Below are 20,391 nucleotides of genomic sequence, written 5' to 3'. Positions count from 1 at the left end.
TTTAGTATGGGAAGAGACCTCACTGTCCTGGTCTCCCTGGCTTAGCCTGAGTTGTGGACAACCTATGTTCTGTTCCTGTGAGGTGGGTGATGTTTAATGAATGATATGCCCGGATTAGTTATGGTTGGGTTTGGAAAATGTCAGTGATGTCACCGTACCACAGTGTGTTGCTTTAACTTTGTGAAGCATGTTACACTTTATTCTTATGAAGTCTTTGTGTTACCAGAATATTCCAGATACAAAATACTTGAAACTTGTCAAGGTTGCCTTACTGATTTTGTAGAGAAGCTGGTTTTTTAAATGTCCCAGTTGAAAACACCCGACATCTGTCCCACATTTCCACCAAGGTTCTTTCCTGCAAATATACACCACAGAAGCAGTGAAACAAACAAGGAGTTCTCTTACCCAAAGTCTTCAAACATAAGATTTGACCAACCCGTGAAAGAAAATGCCATTTAAACGTTCATGTCTGTTCCTATATTGTGTAGAAAATGGAACACAAGGAATTCTAGTGGTCCAAGATTCTAAAAGTTGTTCTCTGTCACCTATAACTTTAAAAATTGAAAGAATAAAGCTGGGCGTGGTGGTGCTGGCCTTTAATCCCGGTGCTCAGGAGGCAGAGTTGGGAGGATCGCTGTGAGTTCGAGGCCACCCCGAGACTACCTAGTGAATTCCAGGTCAGCCTGAGCCAGAGTGATAGAGTGAGACCTCTACCTCGGGGGAGAAAAAGAAGTTGAAAGACTATCTTACCTCCAACCTTTCTTTGAGCTGTACCAAATCATCTTCTATCTCAGTTTATAATGAGGACAGGTTTTGTTAAGCAAATTTTAAATTCTTACATTTTTCACTGACAGAAGTAAGGAGGGTTTGTTTTGTATTTTTTTTCTTTAAGGAATTAATTAGTTAGGAATAAAAGATGTTTGATGTGGCAGAATGAATGTATTACACATAAGAGGAAACTATTTTCTGGGTTACTTGCAAAACTGACCACTCAGTAAAATTTCTCACCCCTCCAGTCCTCTCCCTTTCTTTCCTTTTTCATTTTACATACATACATACATACATACATACGTACGTATATATATACACCCCCATACACATACATATACGTATATATGTATGTATGTACATATATACATACATATACATACACACACACACACACACACACACACATAGGTTTTACAGTGCTAGAATTGCCAACACACATTACTGTGCTCTACTTTGGTAGTTCCTAATGGAGTTTTCTGTTTCATTTACTGCATAAACACAACGTGCATGGTTGTTACATCCAGTTATAAAACTCCTGAGCACATGGGTTTGCTCCCACTAAGTAGTTACTTGGTGTCTGATAACTGTGTGTCTCCATATCTCATGTAAAGCTTTTGAGGTTAATACTACGTGCTTTGCATTTCTGACAAGGTGGCACAGATTAAAATAACTTCACTAAATGTCTCATTTACAGTAGAAATCCAATGTACCTCAAGGAAATTCTGGTGAGCTACCTGAGTATCTGAACAACACAATGCCTTTAGGAATGCATAAATCAGAAAGTTGATGCCCAGATTTGTTACTAACCTAAACTGCATCATTCTACTTGCTAGCTTCTTAATACTGTTTTTAACCATCACCATAACACAAAGCCATGAAAGTCAGCATGAATTTAGGACCTTTGCTTTTCAATTCCTTTCCTCTCTGGTATTTTAATTTTCTTCAGGTTTGGGAAATACGTAGTAAAAACTTCATGTTTTCTTTAAAAAAATATTCATTTTTATTTATTTATTTGAGACAGAAAAAGAGAGAGAAAATGGATGTGCCAAGGCCTCTAGCCACTGCACACAAACTCCAGTTGCATGTGTAACCATGTGCATCTGGCTTATGTGGGACCTGGAGAATCGAACCTGGGTCCTTAGGCTTTGCAGGCATGCACCATAACTGCTAAGCCATGTCTCCAGCCCCAAACTGCATGTTTTAATAGGTGATTTGGGGGATTTTTTGTTTTTGTCTTGAATGTTGTTTTCTAAACTTATGCTAGTGCATTAATACTCTTTCAATTAAAAATCAAAGCAGTAGACAGTATGATTTGGGGCAAGTAATTTTAGACCAGCTTCTTAGCATCCCTCTTTATGTCTAGACATTGTTGGCTGCCCTTACCGTCACATTCCTTCAAATGGACAAGTTAAAATCCAGATAATTCCCTTTCCTCCCCTTGCCTTTTACTTCTTCCTCCTTCCCCTGCCCTTTCTTTCTCTCCCCCTCCCCACTCCCGGCCCCTTTCCCTTTGCTTTATTCTTCCCTTTCCTCCAGCCTTCTCTCCCTTTTCTGTTTTCCTTCTTTCCTCTCTTCCTCCCTCATTTCCCTCCTTCCTTTCCCTCCCTCCCTTCCTTCCTTTCCCATTCCTTTCCTCCCTCCCTCTGTCCTCTCTCTCTTCCCTCCCTTCCTCCCTCCCTTTGTTCAGTGGGGTTTCATGTAGCCCATGTTGGTCTTGAACTAATACTTGTAACTGTCCTCCATCTTCCACATGCTAGGATTGCGGGGAAACACCACCACATCCAGTCTGCTGTGGTGCCGGGGACATGACCCACAGCCGCACACATGCGAGGCAGACCTCTGTCATCAGCGCCACAGTTTTCTCATGCGGGTTCATCCATTGTATGTTCATTCAGTCCATTGTTCAGTAGATTCTTGTAAGCACCTGTTATATGCCAAGAGTTAGGTAGGTACTTTGAATTAAGTGTTAGTCATCTTCTTCCTAGTCTAGGAATTCAGGATGTATATTCAATAAATATATTGAGCCATTATCAAGTATAAAGAAAAAAAAAAAACATTTCCTACCCTACCAAATGTTGCCTAAAGTGCTGCACCTGAGTATATACTTGTTGACAATTAGAATAAATTACTTTTTAGATTCTTAACTTCTCATTATGCTTGATTTAAATACTGATTTTACTTTGTATAGGGAGGTTTTAGTGAATAATTTGCAATTTGAAAGCAGTGAGAGGCAAAAAAAAAAGTTTTGGATAATTCTCAAGTCATTAAATGAAATTGAGAACAAGAATGTTCCTCAAGTCTAATAAATGAGCTTACTTTATAAAATCATTTTGTTGGAATATAGAAAATAAACTGTTTTAAAATTAAGTCACTCATGACTTTATGTTCAAAAAGTTGTTAGTGTGAGCAAAAAAGAAAGCTTCCTCGGTGACCCCGTGGTGACCAAGGCAGCAAAGCAGTGGCCGCAGCACAGCCTGCGATTGAACAGGTGAGAGACTTGTACGCCCAGTGTGGGAAAGAAACTGCTCTGCTTGGCAGAGAACCTTAACTTCTTTACTGGGAAGGATTATTTTCTTTGATTCTCTTCTCACTGGTTTATATTTGAATATGACAGCAGGGGTGAGTCAAGTCAGATATTCACCTTTATTTTGTAAATTGTGGGTTTTTGGATCATAGTTGAGCTTGACAATCCTAAATGAGTTCATAAATGATCTAAAATCACGTGCATACACTCTGCATATGCTCTGTCCCTTGCATTCACAATACTTGATCATCCCAGAAAAAGCTCAAAAGCCTTTGCTTTTACTGTGATAGATTCAGGCTCCTACTTACATTATATCTTAAAAGCAGAGTGGTTTGCTATCTCAACACCAGATTCTCGTATTTGTGAGTAGATGTTGGTGAAAGATGAAACCAGTTTCTGGCGTTTAGAGCCCACTTTCATTTTCAGGCCCCTTCAGGTTAGATGCAACCACTTTTATGATGAATAAACAGAATCTGAAGACAAGGGAGTTGTCTAAGGTCTTGTGACCAAAAAATAAAGCAGAAGTTGACTTCCAAATTCACAACTTTAATTCTAAAGTTCATGTTCTCTACAATTTTTTCCAGCTTTCCCCCCTCTAGATAATACCATATGATTGCCTCACATTAATATAAGATTGTAATAAATAATGTAAGTATTTCATCGAAAAATAGTGCTCCCACCCCACCTTCTTGAAAAATATAAAAGAAGGTTATTTCTGATAGATAATCCAAGACATTTCTTTATTAGCACAAGTTTTAACATTTAATGTTAGGGTGAGTCTCCCTTCACAAAGGGGTAATCACCTCCTCAAAACAATAAGGTTGCAGACCCCTTCTCTTTCTGAATTGGTCTTAGCATGTAGACCTAGCTGCCTCGAATTTGCCATCGTCCTCCTGCCTCTGCCTCCGAGGTTTGGGTTATAGCATGAGATACCACTTCAGAGTAAGACATAGCCTAGGTAATAACTGTCTAAGTAGAGGTTCAATTCTTTTTTTTTTTGTGTACGTGTTGCTGGGAATTGGGAGTTGAACCCAGAACCTTGAGTATGCTAGGCAAGTTCTGTACCATTGAATCACACTCCCAACCTTCTAAGGAATTATTTTATTTTTTAGTTTTTCAAAGTAGAGTTTCAGTCTGGTCCAGGCTGACCTGAAAATAACTGTGTATTCTCAGGGTGGCCTCAAACTCAGAGTGGTCCTTCTGCCTTTGCCTCCTGAGTGCTGGGATAAAAAGCATGTGCTACCATGCCCAGTTAGGAATTATTTTCGATGAAAGTACAATTAAAGGGAAATTTTAAGTTCCAGTTTACAGCAGGAATCTTAGTCAAATTTAAGATAATGTTTATGGCTCATAACTTAGTTGAGAAGCCGTCTTTCCCTTTGTGGCCTTTGTCATGGTTCGGGTGTGCAGCTACTCGCCGCCATAATCTGGGCTGCTGGGCATTACTGTTGAGCTGCGCTGCTTAGCTACTTACTGTGTACTTTCAGGACCAGCTAAACTTTCCTACCCAACTTTTCTTATCTTAAATCAGTAAATGCAGAAGCCAACATAATATGGGCATATGTAATTCCATCACTTTTTTCTTCTTATTTGTGAGTTGTCATAATATACTTTGATAAAAATGCAGTTGTTGACGGTGTACACTCTGAACTTGTATTCATGGGAAGTATAACAGAAATGGTCTATCTCTCCTGAGTCTTTGAAAGCTAATTGAAGTACTTAGCAGCAGTAATTTAGAGTTCCCTTATAATAAAGAAGCTTAATTTATTAGATAAAGCAATTCATGTGTCAGAGAAGTAAAGAGGAGTTGAAATAGTATTTGATGTTTATTTTTTCTTCACCAGATAGTTACTGGCTGGAATCTTGTAGCTATAACCAGAAAGCTTTGTTATAACAATTTTTTATTAATTGGTTGTGTTTATCAGTAGGAATATAGGACCATACTCTCTTGTTATACTCATATTTTTAATCAGGATTCATGTCACAATAAAATCCTTGGAATGTTTTTCTTTGCATGCCTCTTAGGAATAGTAATTATTGGTAACAGAGGCTTGAAAACCTAATAATTACTAAGAAAATAGTTAACTTAGCTGTTCAAGGGTATTATTTCTGAAATTTATTCACTCCTGTTCTATACATAAGTATTTTTAACTGCCGCTTATGAGGTCCTGTATCCAGGTAAGATGGTCCATTCCTGTAATTCTAGCACATTTGGGAATGCAGGGCAGGAAGATTATGAGTTCAAGGCTAGACTGACTTCCATGGCAAGACCCTGGACTATAAGTGGAGAAACAAAAATGCTCTTGGGTCACCAGTCACCTTTCAGTTCTTGAGGAGATCTACACAGTGTAAAGACAAAGTCAGCCCTGATTTTTCCTTAAACCAGATGCCTTTCCAGGGAGGGAAACAAAACAACCTGGGTGGCAGGGTCACTTACGTATTTGGTACTTTGTGTTGCCTAGAAAAAATCAAGTGATTTTTTGGCTAAAATTCTGTAATAACTGCCTCTGAAATCTTGGATTGATCATAGATTTTATACTGCCTAGTCTAGCCAGATGACACCTGAACTCCTTTGACAAAATCCAACTTCATAATATACTGAATAATACTAAAATTGTTAATGATCTGTTCTAGACATTATACCCAATGCAAACTTCCTGAAAATACTTTGCTTCCAGATAAAGAGAATTTAAAGAAAAAAAAAATTTAATTTTAGAGAGAGATTTGGCGTGCCAGGGCCTCAGCCACTGAAATCAAAATCCAGACACGTGCGCCACCTAGTGGGCATGTGCGACCTTGCGCTTGCCTCACCTTTGTGCATCTGGTTAAAGGCAGATCTGGAGAGTAGAACAAGGATCCTTAAGCTCCGCAGGCGAGCCCCTTAATCACTAAGCCATCTCTCCCCCTACCCCTTTAATTTGAGTACAGAAAGTCTAGGTAAACAGTTCAGTCACTGAATTTATTTAAAATCAGACTAAACCTGTGGTTGTTCATTAAGTGCAAGCTTGTTCTTGATTTCCCCTGCAATAGGAAAGGCCTTATTTAAGAAAATGAACACATTTAGGATAAAGCGTTTCACTGTGGCTGTCCACTTAAGCTTCGGTATTGCTACAAAATCAGCGGAAATAAGAGCTGTTGGTCACATGCTGGGCCTTTGGAATTTTATGTCTGTGTGAATAGTTGATGTCCTTTACCTGAGAAACATTCATGAGGCTCTCAGATATAAACTGGCTAGTACTCGCTCATTAGCAGGGACTTTGCCTGATAATTGACTTGTAGCAGAGTCTACTTTTATAAAACTAAGGAGAAGTGACTTGAACTCTGAATTCCAGGTATATTAAGTGATATTCTTTCTGTCTCTGCAAAGTTGTGAAAGAAGGCTTTCAAAGTAGATTTTAGTCAATTCATATTTAAATGATACTTTTAAATGTTTTTTAGTTAAAATTGTGGGTGTCTATCTGTGTATTCACACATGTGCGTATGTTAGTGTTGAGTGTGGTACATGTGTGCTACACTACACATGTGGAGGTCACAGGACAACGTTGATGTTAACCTTTACCATTCCACCTCCTTTGAGGCAGGGTGTCTCTTGCTGTGCCCACCACGGGTTTCTGAGCAGTGCCCTGTCACTGCCCCCAGTGACACTGGCTTCTGGCTGTTCTTGTATGGGTCTGAGGACTGAACTCAGATACTGTAGCTTGAGTAGCAAACACTGAGACATCTCCTCGGCTCCTCTAGTTAAAATATTTCAAATACACTTTTTTTTTTCCTTGTGAAGGAAGCAATACAAATTGAATAATGCTGTTGTAGACAGCCTCAGGTCACTGAGATGAACTTCCAAACCCGGCACAGTTATGGAGGAAGGGATTTGTTGAAGATAGAGGGGAATTTCCCCAATGGTGGAAGAAGCTGGCCTGGTTTCACTGGTCCCAGCAGAGGGAGAAAAACCACCACCAAGATGCACACTATAGGAACACCAGGCCTACCTCAGGCACTTTGCATATCTTTTTTGTTTGTTTGTTTTTGTTTTTTTCCAGGTAGGGTCTCACTCTAGCTCAGGCTGACCTGGAATTCACTATGTAGTCTTAGGGTGGTTTTGAACTCATAGGGATCCTCCTACCTCTCTTGCTTCCCAGTGCTGGGATTAAAGATTTGAGCCACCAAGCCCTGTTTACATTGCATATCTTTTGACTGGAATTCCAAATCCACCACCACACCTTAAGGCTGAACCCTAGGATCTGTTCAGTTGGCATCTCCTCCAGCCAAGTGGCTGCAGATCTAAATTACAAAATTTAATAAAATCCTCAATATATTGGGGGCCATGCATTCAAACTACCACAAATGCTGATGTACTTTTAATGAAATTCTAAAGTAATTTTGCTTTCATTCTTGGTAACAATGGTTATATTTTGTTAAACTGTTGCCAGTGATAAGAACAGTTTTTCAACAATAGTCAATTGAATATTATATTTCATAAGACTGGGATGTGCTAACTCTTTTCTGATGTTAAGACCAACTAAGTTACATATGGTGGTGCAGGCCAGTGACCTGAGCATACTGAAGGTTTAGGAAGGAAGATTGAAACTTGATCGCTTTTGAAGTAAACCATCAATCTGTAGCTTCAAAATAAACTTGCAATTTTAGCTGGAGACTTGTTTTTACAACTGACTTCCATAGCTTCATATTTTGAGGTAGTTATTTATCCAACACATTCATTGTGTTCAGGACAACCACAAAAGGCAATTATTTACATACAGGTAATGGTTAAACAGATCCATTTGCATTATCATGACAAGTCCAGTTAAACCCCTTATTTTTGATTGAATACCAATTCCTGTGATTTAAGTGGTCCTCTGAATCTAATGTGTTTGGAAATCGGAGGTAAGTACATGACTGTGAAAGGGAAAGACAGAAGCTTCAGTGGCCGCCCAGAGTTGATTTAGAATGTGTATTTGAATCGCCATGCATTTGAAAGCTGTACATGAATAATTAGACATTCAGATTGTCATAGGAGGTTGATGTGGGATGTACAACCCATGTCCAGCGACGGCAGGCCTGTTCCTTGCCTGCTCACTCTCCTTCCACCACTGTGTCAACGGTTCTTCGTTCTCCTGTGGCCTTCGCCAGCCACACCAGCCTGTGGTGTGCGATGTGTGGCTTTAGGTCTTCCACTCATTTTCTCCTGTTCAAAACAACATAGTGACTAACTGTGAGTCATTTGGTTTTTATGTAGATACATATTAAGTCTTATTATAGCAATGGAGTAGAGCTATCTGGTATTAAATGAGTCCTAATAAAAAAATACAGAGTGGGTATTGGAATTACATAGCTCTCCTTAACTGTAGTGGTTAGCATTGGTGTTCTAGAACCTTATTGTTAGAATTGGAGTCATGTCTTTACAGCTTAGATGGGTGGGCCCTGATGACAAATATTTCTCTGCTGCCATTCATCTGCTACCCCATAGAGTCATTGTATGAAAATGAAATTTGGTAATACGTTGTTATACTGGAAAATAATATTGGCCAAGATTTAGATGCTATGTGTATTGTATTATTAGTAGTAAAGGCTTCTCATCACTATGTGTATTTCTTTTTATATTATCATTAAATGAAAAGAAAAAGTTACAGGGAACTTGCTAAGCCTGAAACTTAGATGACAGGGGTTATGTATGACAACAAATTGTATGGACGAAAGGCTGGAAGAGTGTGGTCAGTTACTACTTGACTGGAACACACACATGCTTGTTCAGTGATATATTGCTCATGACTATTTTTTAATTATAATGTTAATTTATTGGTGACGAGAGACCTAATAGATGGCAGAACCTAAAATATTTCTAATCTGGCTTTCTGCAAAACAAAGATGTGTCTCCCTGTGGTGCCCAGGTGCCTCTGGAAGTCAGTCTCAGACATGCTGTGGTGGGCTGTCCAGCACACTACCCGGTTTTAAATCATTGGTAACTGGACTTGTGAGGAACTCTACAGTTTACCCCACTTCTCCACCTCTACCTCTACCACTTGAGCCCCGAAGTCATTTCAGAGGAAGCAGTGACATGAACACTGCTCTCATGGCTAGCCTGGAAACCAGATAACACATACTGTCATCAAAACAAAGATCCAGAGACTAAAGAGAAGGCCACACTCAACCATATCTCTGTCTTGCCTGTCAAGGCACAGGGAACATTGCTGAGGAGGGCCAGAAAGGCTGAACCTCAGTGTAGGTGGGAATAGCTTCAGGCAATATTTTGCCTCCTCCTAGAGACTAAGGCTTCTTGTTCCTCATAGTGAATACCAATAATACCTTCGAAGAAGAAGTAGGATTGGGGCAGAGTGAGAGAGTGTAAGAACCCATATTAAAAAATAAATAAATAAAAAAGATTGCCAAAACCATGTTAAAAAATAAAAAGAAGAACATTAGTAAGGAATCAGAATACTCAAAGTCTATTCTACATTGAGTAGCAAAATTAAGTGCCTTTCAAGCATTTAGTAATGAAAGTTAATCAGATTTAGAGTGTATTGCCTACTGTGGAAAACTACCTTAATACTTAGGGTTGACTCTTCTCTTTCTCTACAACATGCAGGCATTTCAGCAGAGCGATGGAAGAACTGGTTCATGATCTTGTCTCAGCGCTGGAGGAGAGCTCTGAGCAAGCTCGGGGAGCCTTTCCTGAAACGGGAGATCATTCTCGAAGTCTGTCTTGCCCTCTGAAACGCCAAGCCAGGAAAAGGAGAGGAAGGAAGCGGAGATCCTACAATGTTCACCACCCGTGGGAGACAGGCCACTGCCTGAGTGAAGGCTCTGATTCTAGCTTAGAGGAACCCAGCAAGGACTACCGAGAGAATCACAGTAACAATAAGAAAGATCACAGTGACTCTGATGACCAAATGCTGGTGGCAAAGCGCAGGCCATCTTCCGGCCTGACTAATAACATCCGAGGTAAGAGGCCTCTGTGGCACGAGTCCGACTTGGTGGTGGACAGCCTTGGGAACAGGACTCTGCGCAGGAGGCGGAAGGTAAAGCGCATGGCGGTGGATCTTCCACAGGACATTTCCAGCAAAAGGGCCATGACCCAGCCACCTGAGGGCTGCAGAGATCAGGACATGGACAGTGACAAAGCTTATCAATATCAAGAGTTTACCAAGAATAAAGTCAAAAAGAGAAAGTTGAAGGTCATTAGACAAGGGCCAAAAAACCAAGATGAAGGAGTCGTTTTAGAAGGTGAGGAAACAAGTCAGACCAATAAGGACAAGATGGAGTATGAAGAGCAGAAAGTCTCAGACGAGCTCATGAGTGAAAGGTGACTTGCATCTTCTAACCACAATACTTGTCTCTCCTTGCATGTGTTTTATGTTTTAATTCTTGTTTTGTTTGTATTTTTTGAGGTAGGGTCTCTTTAGCCTAGGCTGTCCTGGAATTCACTGTATAGTCTCAGGGTGGTCTAGGACTCATGGTGATCCTCCTACCTCTCGAGTGCTAGGATTAAAGGCATGCGCCACCACGCCCGGCTTTAATTCTATTTTTAAATAATTACAAATTGTAATAATTATAATATTGCTGCTTAATTATGTTGATATTTCCTCATAATTTATGGTATTATTACATGGCAAAATTGCTTATTTGGTTTATATAAAGTCATAGTTGTATAATAATGACTTAATTTTCAGCTACAAAGAAGAGGAAATGGAGTTCAGTGGCAAAGGATGTGCTTTTGAGGAATGGACATTTGGAACACTTAGAATTGAAATCTAGTTGTGTTAGGCAGCTATAGTTATGGCGCTTTGGCATTTGTGGCTTTTTAGAGTGCATAACTCATTATTGTGATTCCTGGCCCTCTAAAGCTTATGTCCCGTTGATATGTGTAGGGCTTGATGCTCTAACATCCAAATTGATAGGGATTCTGGTCACTTTTGGGGTGTAAAATCAGATTTACAGATTAGAAAGGAGATTTTGTTATCAGAAAGTTGGACAAGACAACAGTCATTTGTCAGTCAGTCTGTTCGTTCTAGGAAGCGGTATGTCACCAGGATAATTGCTAGTACTCTAGACAACAACATCAGAAGGCAAGTGACCTTGGTTTTTTTTTTTTTTTTTTTGTACAGAAGTTGTACTACTTGTGAGGGCTCAAACAATGTTCACTGTTCTTTTAAAGCATATGTTCTCAAAATCAGAGGAATAAAGGATCAGGGAAGGGTATCTGATTTTTAATTTAGAGTGTTGGGATTACTATAATCATCGGATTGTAGGCTGTGGATCTTTGTATGTGTTTGCTTATAAATGTGGTGGCAGACATTTTTAGGACCTGGTTAGGTTTAGTAGAATGATTCTTTTTAAAAAATTTTTAAATTCATTTTTATTTATTTAGTTGAGAGTGACAGAGAGAGAGAGAGAGAATGGGCACACCAGGGCCTCCAGCCATTGCAAATGGACTCCAGATGCATGCGCCCCCTTGTGCATCTGGATAACGTGGGTCCTGGGGAATTGAGCCTTGAACTGGGGTCCTTAGGCTTCACAAGCAAGTGCTTAACCATTAAGCCATCTCTTCAGCCCAAATGATTCTTTTATTATATGTGGCTTGCTAGTTTTTCCTCAAGAAGTCAAATGCAAATTTAAAAAAAAAAAACATGTTTCAAGAAGCTCTGAAAAGTGTCACCTCTGCTTTGCTTTCAAGGAAACTGTCACTTCTGCATAGAAGTGGGAATTATTTGCATGCTGGTATCAGGACATCATGACTGAGGACCACTCACTCAGCCTGACTTAACAGTCCTTATCTGCTCAGTTCCTGGAGAATGTGTGTGGGGATGAAGATAACATTCTCGACTCTAGGTTATTCACAGTTAAAATTACCTAGATTGATTGTGCAAGCCCCTCTTTTTTTTTTAACTTTTTAAACATACATTGGAATTTTATTTAGCCATCAGGAAAATTAGAATCATGACATGTACAGAAAAATTGATGGAACTGGAAATTATTATTTCTATTTTCACTTCTTTTTCTCTTTTAATTGGTAACTTTACCATATGGAAAAATTGTGTGCTGGTCCTATTCCCTTCCTGTCGTCCTCCTATATCCAGTTTTCCCCACATCCATTCTTCAGTGGGGGTTACCTGTATGCATCAAAGGGTTATTCTCAATGCAGTAGTCAGTCCTTGTTAGGGGGATGGAACACTTTTTGAGGCCTGCATTTTATTGATCTGCTTCATAGAGATGAAATCTGCTTCATGAGATGAAATTCCCATGACTCATTTCTCTTCATTGTAAAAAAAAAACTTGAGTGTCAAGTAGACTTTATGAAATTAACCAGTAGTTAACAACCCAGGTACATATTTCACAAGCAGTGTGTGTGTGTGTGTGTGTGTGTGTGTGTGTGTGTGTGTGAATTTGACTACCCCTTGCTTGCACTGTGCAGTGATGATTCCTGTACTAATAACTCAGACTTTTCTCCACAGGCTGATCAGGCAGATGTGTGGATGCTGAGAGTAGAATTTACTGTGTTGAAGGTACTTGTGAGTCAAATTAACAAAGCAGTTGTACTTGAAAGTGAAAACCTAGTCTTGTTCAGAAAGGGAAGGATGATGAGGGGGCAGAGAAATGTAATTTCTAGAATAGTGCAGTGTGGAGTTTTGGGGAAAGGTTATATAGCTCATTACCAACTACAAATGACTTGGATTTGAGACTCCAATAGTGTGTGAGGGAAGGGTACGTAGCTCGTTCCTAGTAGAAGACCTGGGCTGTGAGTGCAGTGTAGGGCCCAGGGACGGGTACGTAGCTCATTCTTACTAGAAAGGCACTTGGGGTTGAGGCTACAGCCGTAGCATATATTTTGGACCTTTGTGCAGTGGTTCTGTGGGACATACACAATGGGAATTTTGAGCAGTAAAAAAATGAGATTTACATTTTATCAAGGTAATTTGGTGTTAGTAACACACATTTTGTAATGTTTACTGACCTCCAGTCTGTTCAGTGGAAGGTCAATTATGCTTTTGCCGGTGGAGGAAAAGAAAGATATGAGAATATTTGACAGTATTTTCAGAGTCACAGTCAATGGGAGGTTCAGTGTTTAGGGCGAGGTTGTTCTCTGATGCCCATGTGTCTTCAGTCATAGGAAAAGCAGAAATGGGAGGTTGGAACACGATGATAGTAGTAATAGATTCACCTTTATTCAACAAACCTTCCCAGATTATATTCCCATCTGAGTGCTAGTTATAAAAGTCTTCCCCCAGAAGGAGGAAGCGGGGTCTCTCTGTAGATAAGATTCAGGGACCAAATGAAAAGCCCTTCTATCCAAGCTCTCCATATGCTTTAGAAAATATATTAACAGTATGTGATGTACAGACAGCAACTAGATAGCAGAGGGGTTGAACACATGCAAAGAAATAAATTCTGTACTTACACTTGCAAAGTATACACAGTTGGAATGTGGAGGAAAGATAATTAAAAAGTGGTCTTATAGAGAAAATCCTGATTTCTCTATGTCTTAAGACAAAAGGCAGACTAGGGAAAGAGGAGCTAGTCATATTGCCTGGAGAAAGCTTGAGCAAAAAGATGAGAAAGGGAAGGGTTCCGGGAAGCACTCCCATAGGAAGTTTTGAAATTTAATTTTAATCCAGGAAATGAAGTAATAATTTCAATTTTTATTTGATGACTGTCTTGTTACAGCTTGTGTGCATGAGTATGCTTTCTATATCTTTAGAATAGCTTTAAGCAGAAAATTGCAAAGATAGATAAGTGATATGATCTAACAGTTTCAAATGTCTGTCTTCATATTTTAATATTTAGTAATTTCGTACAATTTAACATGCCTTTGATTTTTAGAAAACCAGTTATATTGTTTTATATGTCAATAGGTACAGAATCTCTTGTGATTGTGTAAACTTAAAAATGAGAGTAAGAAAGTACGTGAGGAGTTTTAGAGCTCACTGTTTTCCTTAATGGCCAAACCTCCCAGGATAATGTTGTTACTTGCTTGGTGTTTTTCACTACGCAGATGCCATCAGCATTGCTTCTATTAGAACCAATTCTGAATTCGTCCATGTTAACATGTCTGCTGTTTGTCTTAAGTTGCATGTTAAATTTTAATTTGTGCCTTATTCCCCAGTGGCTGTGGGAATATGGAGCACCTGTATAATTTTCATACAGTCCCTTCTTCATATTGGTAATACTCATTGTGAACCTGTGTAATTTTCATACAGTCCCTTCTTCATATTGGTAATACTCATTGTGAACCTGTGTAATTTTCATACGGTTCCTTCTTCATATTGATTACTCATTGTGTCACTTAGAGTGACTTTAGCCTTGCTGTAATGGATTGTCACCATCATACACCTTTTCTTCTGCGGGACACAATAGAGTGGGGAACTGTTAAGTAATACCCTTTTCACAATGTTTGCAAACAAGTTTTTTTTATTTTTTATTTATTTATTTATTTGAGAGAGACAGACACAGAGAGAAAGACAGAGGGGGGGGGGAATGGGCGCGCCAGGGCTTCCAGCCTCTGCAAACAAACTCCAGACGCCTGCGCCCCCTTGTGCATCTGGCTAACGTGGGACCTGGGGAACCGAGCCTCGAACCGGGGTCCTTAGGCTTCACAGGCAAGCGCTTAACCGCTAAGCCATCTCTCCAGCCCACAAACATGTTTTTAAACATAATTTCATTCTAGGCCCTTGCATTTATATGCCGAGTGTCAGCGGGGTTGAGACTGGGACTTCTCTCTTAGGTCATTGCATGTTGGTGTTTGCAGCTCAAGCTGAGCTGCACAGCAGATGAAGGAGCAGTGAGCATGTGAGGAAAGCAGATAATAAAATGCGTCAGTTGTGTCATAGCCTCCTTGAGTCACATCTGGCTTGCTGTCAGGGTCCCATTAGATTCCTGTGGTTTTATGTGCCAAAAATAATATGCTCCATAGTTAATGGGACCAGGATATTTGCCATTTGAGTAAAAAAAAAAAAAAATCATCGTATTTTCTTTCAGATCTTTGTCAGGCTCGAATTCGATCTCTGGGCTATCATTTCTCTTTAAAATTTTACGACTGAGAGATCAATTGTTCTTTTGATTTGTTTCTCTTTTCTTTTTCTTTCTTTGTTTCAGTGACTCCAGCAGTCTGAGCAGCACTGATGCAGGATTATTTACAAATGATGAGGGAAGACAAGGTACTGAACTCTCCTTTTTAGTTCTATCTTTGGAAAAACTTCCATTGTAAAGTTACCACTTACTACAGGTTATTTCCTACGCTGGCAGTACTTGATTGGACATTACTTAGTGGACTAGGCCTTAGTAATGTGGCTGGTTTTCTGCAGCTGTGGAGAGTGTTCTGTTTTCATAATGATGACAGGTTGATTATCTTTGAATCCTACTATGTCCCCTATGATGTGCTGGAAGGAGTCCCTTCCTAGAGAAAGCTTCGCATGCCTTCGTCTTCTCCGTTTGGTCTCTTTTAGCAAGTTTGCAAGGAACCAGTTCTTATTCTCCACATGACTCCAGTGTATGGAGAACTGCTTACGCATTCATAAGGTGGATTTGCAAGTCATCTGTCATTTTTATTCAGCTGTGACATTTACTCGTACTATCCAATTTGTAAGTAATTAGGTGACTTTCATGAATTCAATATTGTAAACTGTTACAGAACTGTCTTACATCTCAGATGTTTTCTATCTTTGAAACGTCCTGAAGCTTTTCATACAAGGCAGCATTTTGAAGCTATGAACAACTTGGGAACCTTAACAGGGGGATAGTATTAATTCTAGTGTGTTTCCCTTCTATATTCCGTATTACAAATCATGAAATTAAGCTGATAACATACAAATATTTAAACACCAACTCCATTTCCTTTCTTAAGATATATTAGCAGACAAGACTGAAAATAAGAGGAGGATGAGTGGAGAAGGGTTTCGTTGGAGGAGAATGGAAATGAGATTAGAATAAATTGTATGCACGTTACGAAAATGTCAGAGTTTTAAAACACATCAAAAAGCCAGATGTAGCGGCACACACCTTAACCCTCAATACTCTGGAGGCTGAGGGAGAAGGCTCGCCACCTGTTCAAGCCAGCCTAGGCTGCAGAGTGAGTTCCCCGTCAGCCTGGGCTAGAGTAGAACCCTGACTCAAAAACAAAATAACAACTGAACAAAACAAAATATAAAAATACAAATATGACATAGTATCAGTCAATCAGTTCTAAGGGAAGACTCAGTGTTTTTTACTTGTTTACAATTTAAAGCACATGATTTTAAATGATAATTCTTTTGCTGACTTATAATGCCTTACCTATTTGATGATAGACCTAAGTTCATACTCTTTACCCAACCCAGGGTTGTAAGTGTTGATATTAATGAGGGAATGGAAAGGTGAAATTTTCATGTTAAAGTAACTTCCTTGAACAAGTCTGGTGATCTTCAGAGGGCATTAAGTGGCTTATGATGATTCACAATTATTTATTGTGATTTTACTCTATTACATAATAATTGAGGATATTTTTTTTTTCCTGTTTTCTTTTTTTTTTTCTTTTTGTTTTTGTTTTTAAGGTAGGATCTTACTCTAGCGCAGGCTAACCTCACTCTGTAGTCCCAGGCTGGCCTTGGATTCACAGTGATCCTCCTACGTCTGTCTTCTGAGTACTGGGATTAAAGGGATGTGCGACCACAGCAGGCTTTTTTCTTGTTTAAAAGTTTCTTACTTAAATTCTTTTTCTTTATTTAAAACTATGAATGCTCAATTTTTTAGAAAAATTATGAATTACTAAATTTATTTAGGGAGACATTATGATGAGGTTTTTTTGTAGGGGTTTTTCAAGAGATCCATGGAGGGTAAAGCTGAAAGACTCGATCCCGAGGAGAATTCTCTTCCTTGCCCAGGTGGAAAGGGAGAGTAGAGACAGAGAATCTCCATCACAGAGTTGTCTGTGGGGTAGAGGGCTCTGGAGAGGGCTCAGCACAAGAGCCAAATGATCCCTTTCAAATAAAAGAACAGAAGATTATGAAATATAAAATAAAAATCACACAAATGATCATGGTGAAATGGGAATTTTGGGGTTCCATGCCAATACACCAATAAGCCAGTAAATTTAGGGTTCTCCGAATTCTTGTCTTACGAATTTAAAGAATTAGGAAGAGAAGGGGTAGGGCTTAGAGAGACTGTTAGATGAAGAGAAGGAATGAGAAGGAAGTGCAGAGAATCCTGCTATGTAGAGGGCAGGAGAGGGTAGAGAAGGGTCTGGGAGACCAGCCAGAACTTGGAGGTTCCAGAGCCTTCCAGGAAAGAGGCTGCTCACCTGTAAGTGTCTACTTACAACCACACTGTGGGTGTCTTTCCTTGGCCTTTCGCTCAGGTGAACCAGAGAGGATGGCTCTCGTCTAGGATCTGGCTCAAGAAGAGGCATGCCATAGAGCCAAGTTTTGAGGCTATGAGTTTTCAGTATTTTTTTAAAATGAGAAACTAATACAGTAGAGGTAACTTGCTCATTGTTACAAAACATTGGAAGATGGCCTTATTCCTCCTGTTTGATGGCCTTTTATTTAATTTCTCTTTTAATATTAAAGGTGTGTATTATACTAAAAATGAAATGAAACAGCTTCATTTTTCCATAGTAGTTTTTTTTTCTTCTTCTTCTTCTCTTGAGATGGACTATATTTTATGGTCCAAGTTGGCTTTAAGCTCTGGGTCTGTCTGCCTTAAGGCTCTCTGGAGTTTATGACTTTTGCCTCAAAACCCACCATAATGTCTTGTTGGAATTAAGATGGAGGTTAGTCAGTTTCAAGGGAGTCTGTTTATTATTAGGGTGGAAAAACCTTCAATGTGACATTTTAATATTAATTACCATATAAAGTATTAATATTTGTATTATAAATTATTCTCTTAGGAATTATTTTATTTTTATTCCTTTAAAAGGAAGAAGTTTATGCAGGTATGCTAGCCCTCTAGGAAACCAGGAGTAAGTGGTGGACTTTAAGACTCCTTGCAAGAAGCTTGCATTGATTCTGAATGAAGGTGTATTTGATTGCTGTTTTTAAAGGCCTTTGGCTGTCTGCATTTCTACCCTCTTTATATCTACATCTTTACAGCTCTTAATAATTCCTTAAAAATCTAAAGTGTTATTGTCACTGAAATCCCATTGAGGCTGGCATTTGAGGTAGTTGTTTATAATACTATAGTTAGACGTGTTGAAATACCCAAAGTAAGCATTAATAATTGCCTTTTTTTTTCAAACTGAAAGTGGTACTTATGCCTAGTATTACAGTTTAGTTTCTTCACACACTCAGTGGTATTACCACTTTTCATTCAAAATACACTTTTTACAAACTATTTCCTAATGAATGTAATTGGATTAATTTCATTGAGTCACATCTGTGCATGATTTCGTCCTCTTTTCTACTCTATACAAATCATGAAATTAAGGTAATTATATACCATTATGACTTGTAAAAGAATGAGGTCCACAGTTTCATACCTTGTAATTCCTGGTAGATGACTAATATTTTTTTTTGTTTTTGTTTTGTTTTGTTTTTTTCCCCAACTTAGATTTCCCAACAGAATTTGCCAAAGGATTAGCAGTTTATCATTAATTTTCCCAATTTTTAAAATGGGTTCTAAAACATAACATCTTGTGGCTTGTTGATGGCCTTGCTTTAAAATGGTACTAGAAAACATTTTTTTAAGTAAAGATATGGTATAAAGTAAAAATTGCTATATGTAAAATATATGTGTGATCATGACACTGAAATACATGATCCAGTGAATTCAGAAAACAATAACATTTTATACAAATATGCCCTATGTATTACTTAGACTCATTTACACTAAAAATTCATGACAAGTACTATATAAAAAATATATTAAATGTTAACCTTTTACTGAAATTTGCATGTGACTCGTCTTGTGCTTTTGCTATCTCACAAGCTGAGTTGCATGGTTGGTTGATCGCATTGAGTCCTATGTTTTCCCAGGTGATGATGAGCAGAGTGACTGGTTCTATGAGAAGGAGTCAGGTGGAGCATGTGGGATCGCTGGCATCGTGCCATGGTGGGAAAAGGAAGATCCTGCAGAGCTGGACAGAGATGTGCCAGACCCCGTCTTTGAAAGCATCTTAACTGGTTCTTTCCCCCTCCTGTCACATCCGGGCAGAAGAGGTCAGTGGCCTTCCTCAGTTGGGGATGCAGTGATCAGTAGATAACGGTAGAATGCTATGGCATAAAGATAGGGCTGTAGAGATGGCTCAGCAGTTCAAGAAGCTTGCTGAAAAGCTTGCGGGCCTGCATTCAATTCCAGAGTACTTACATAAAGCCAGATGCTTAAAGTGGTGCATTTATCTAGAGTTCCTATACTCACTCTCCCCTATCTCTCTCTTTCTGTTTTTCTCTCAAGTAAATAAATAATATTTAAAAAGGTGGTAGGGCTAGAGAGATGGCTCAGCAAGTAAGGCACACAAAGCCTAACAGCCCAAGTTTGATTCCTCCATACCCACGTGAAGGCAAATGCATAAAGTGGTGCATGCACCTGGAGTTTGCAGCAGCCAGGGGTCCTGGAATGTTCATTATCTCCCTTATCACCCCTCTCTCTTTTTCCCTGCTTGCAAATAAATAAATAATTAAAAATAAAAAACAAAAATGTTTTGATTTTCAAATGATTGGAAAATGTGTCTTGCTTTCTTCCTGGGCTCACCAGTAAAGGGTTGGCAGGGATGTGACCTGGGAGGACAACACTGCGGGAGGTGTGAGCCCTGGGTAGTTGGCTGACAGCGGCGGCCCGTGGGGCCTGCGGTGCTTGTCGAGGGGCGTGCCTCGTCTCGCCAGTAGTTCTCGTGCTCACCTCCAACCCCAACTTACGCTTCGTTCCTGTTGTTAGGGTCTTTCTTTGCTCCAGGGATTGCAGTACCCCCTAAATTGAGTGCTTTGATTTCCCAGGTTTCCAAGCTAGACTCGGCCGCCTTCATGGAATGCCTTCAAAGAATATTAAAAAATCTGGAGGAACTCCAACTTCAATGGTAGGCATACTTCTTTAACTTAAATCGTCATGTTTGGAAATGTTTCATTTCTGTGGAATAAAAAGCTACTTCCTCATCCTTTTTTATGTTTTAATGTTATACTTAAAAATAATCCATTTTTTTG

At 39.2% G+C, this 20,391-nt stretch overlaps 1 protein-coding gene across 11 annotated transcripts in view; it reads left to right on the top strand.

The window, feature by feature from the left end:
• Gpatch2 (G-patch domain containing 2) overlaps positions 1 to 20,391 on the top strand; it is a 176,109-nt gene that overhangs the window by 764 nt on the left and 154,954 nt on the right. For all 11 annotated transcript variants that reach the window (XM_045149781.1, XM_045149814.1, XM_045149803.1 and 8 more), the window contains exons 2-5: positions 9,876 to 10,592; positions 15,380 to 15,441; positions 19,231 to 19,413; positions 20,188 to 20,267. In XM_045149781.1, the coding sequence (XP_045005716.1) occupies positions 9,876 to 10,592; positions 15,380 to 15,441; positions 19,231 to 19,413; positions 20,188 to 20,267 (1,042 nt within the window). The remainder of the gene's footprint in view (positions 1 to 9,875; positions 10,593 to 15,379; positions 15,442 to 19,230; positions 19,414 to 20,187; positions 20,268 to 20,391) is intronic.

Source organism: Jaculus jaculus, chromosome 1, assembly GCF_020740685.1.
Source record: "Jaculus jaculus isolate mJacJac1 chromosome 1, mJacJac1.mat.Y.cur, whole genome shotgun sequence".
Taxonomy (NCBI): domain Eukaryota; kingdom Metazoa; phylum Chordata; class Mammalia; order Rodentia; family Dipodidae; genus Jaculus; species Jaculus jaculus.
The sequence above is the reverse complement of the archived record's forward strand: the minus strand, read 5'-3'. Positions and strand labels throughout refer to the sequence as shown.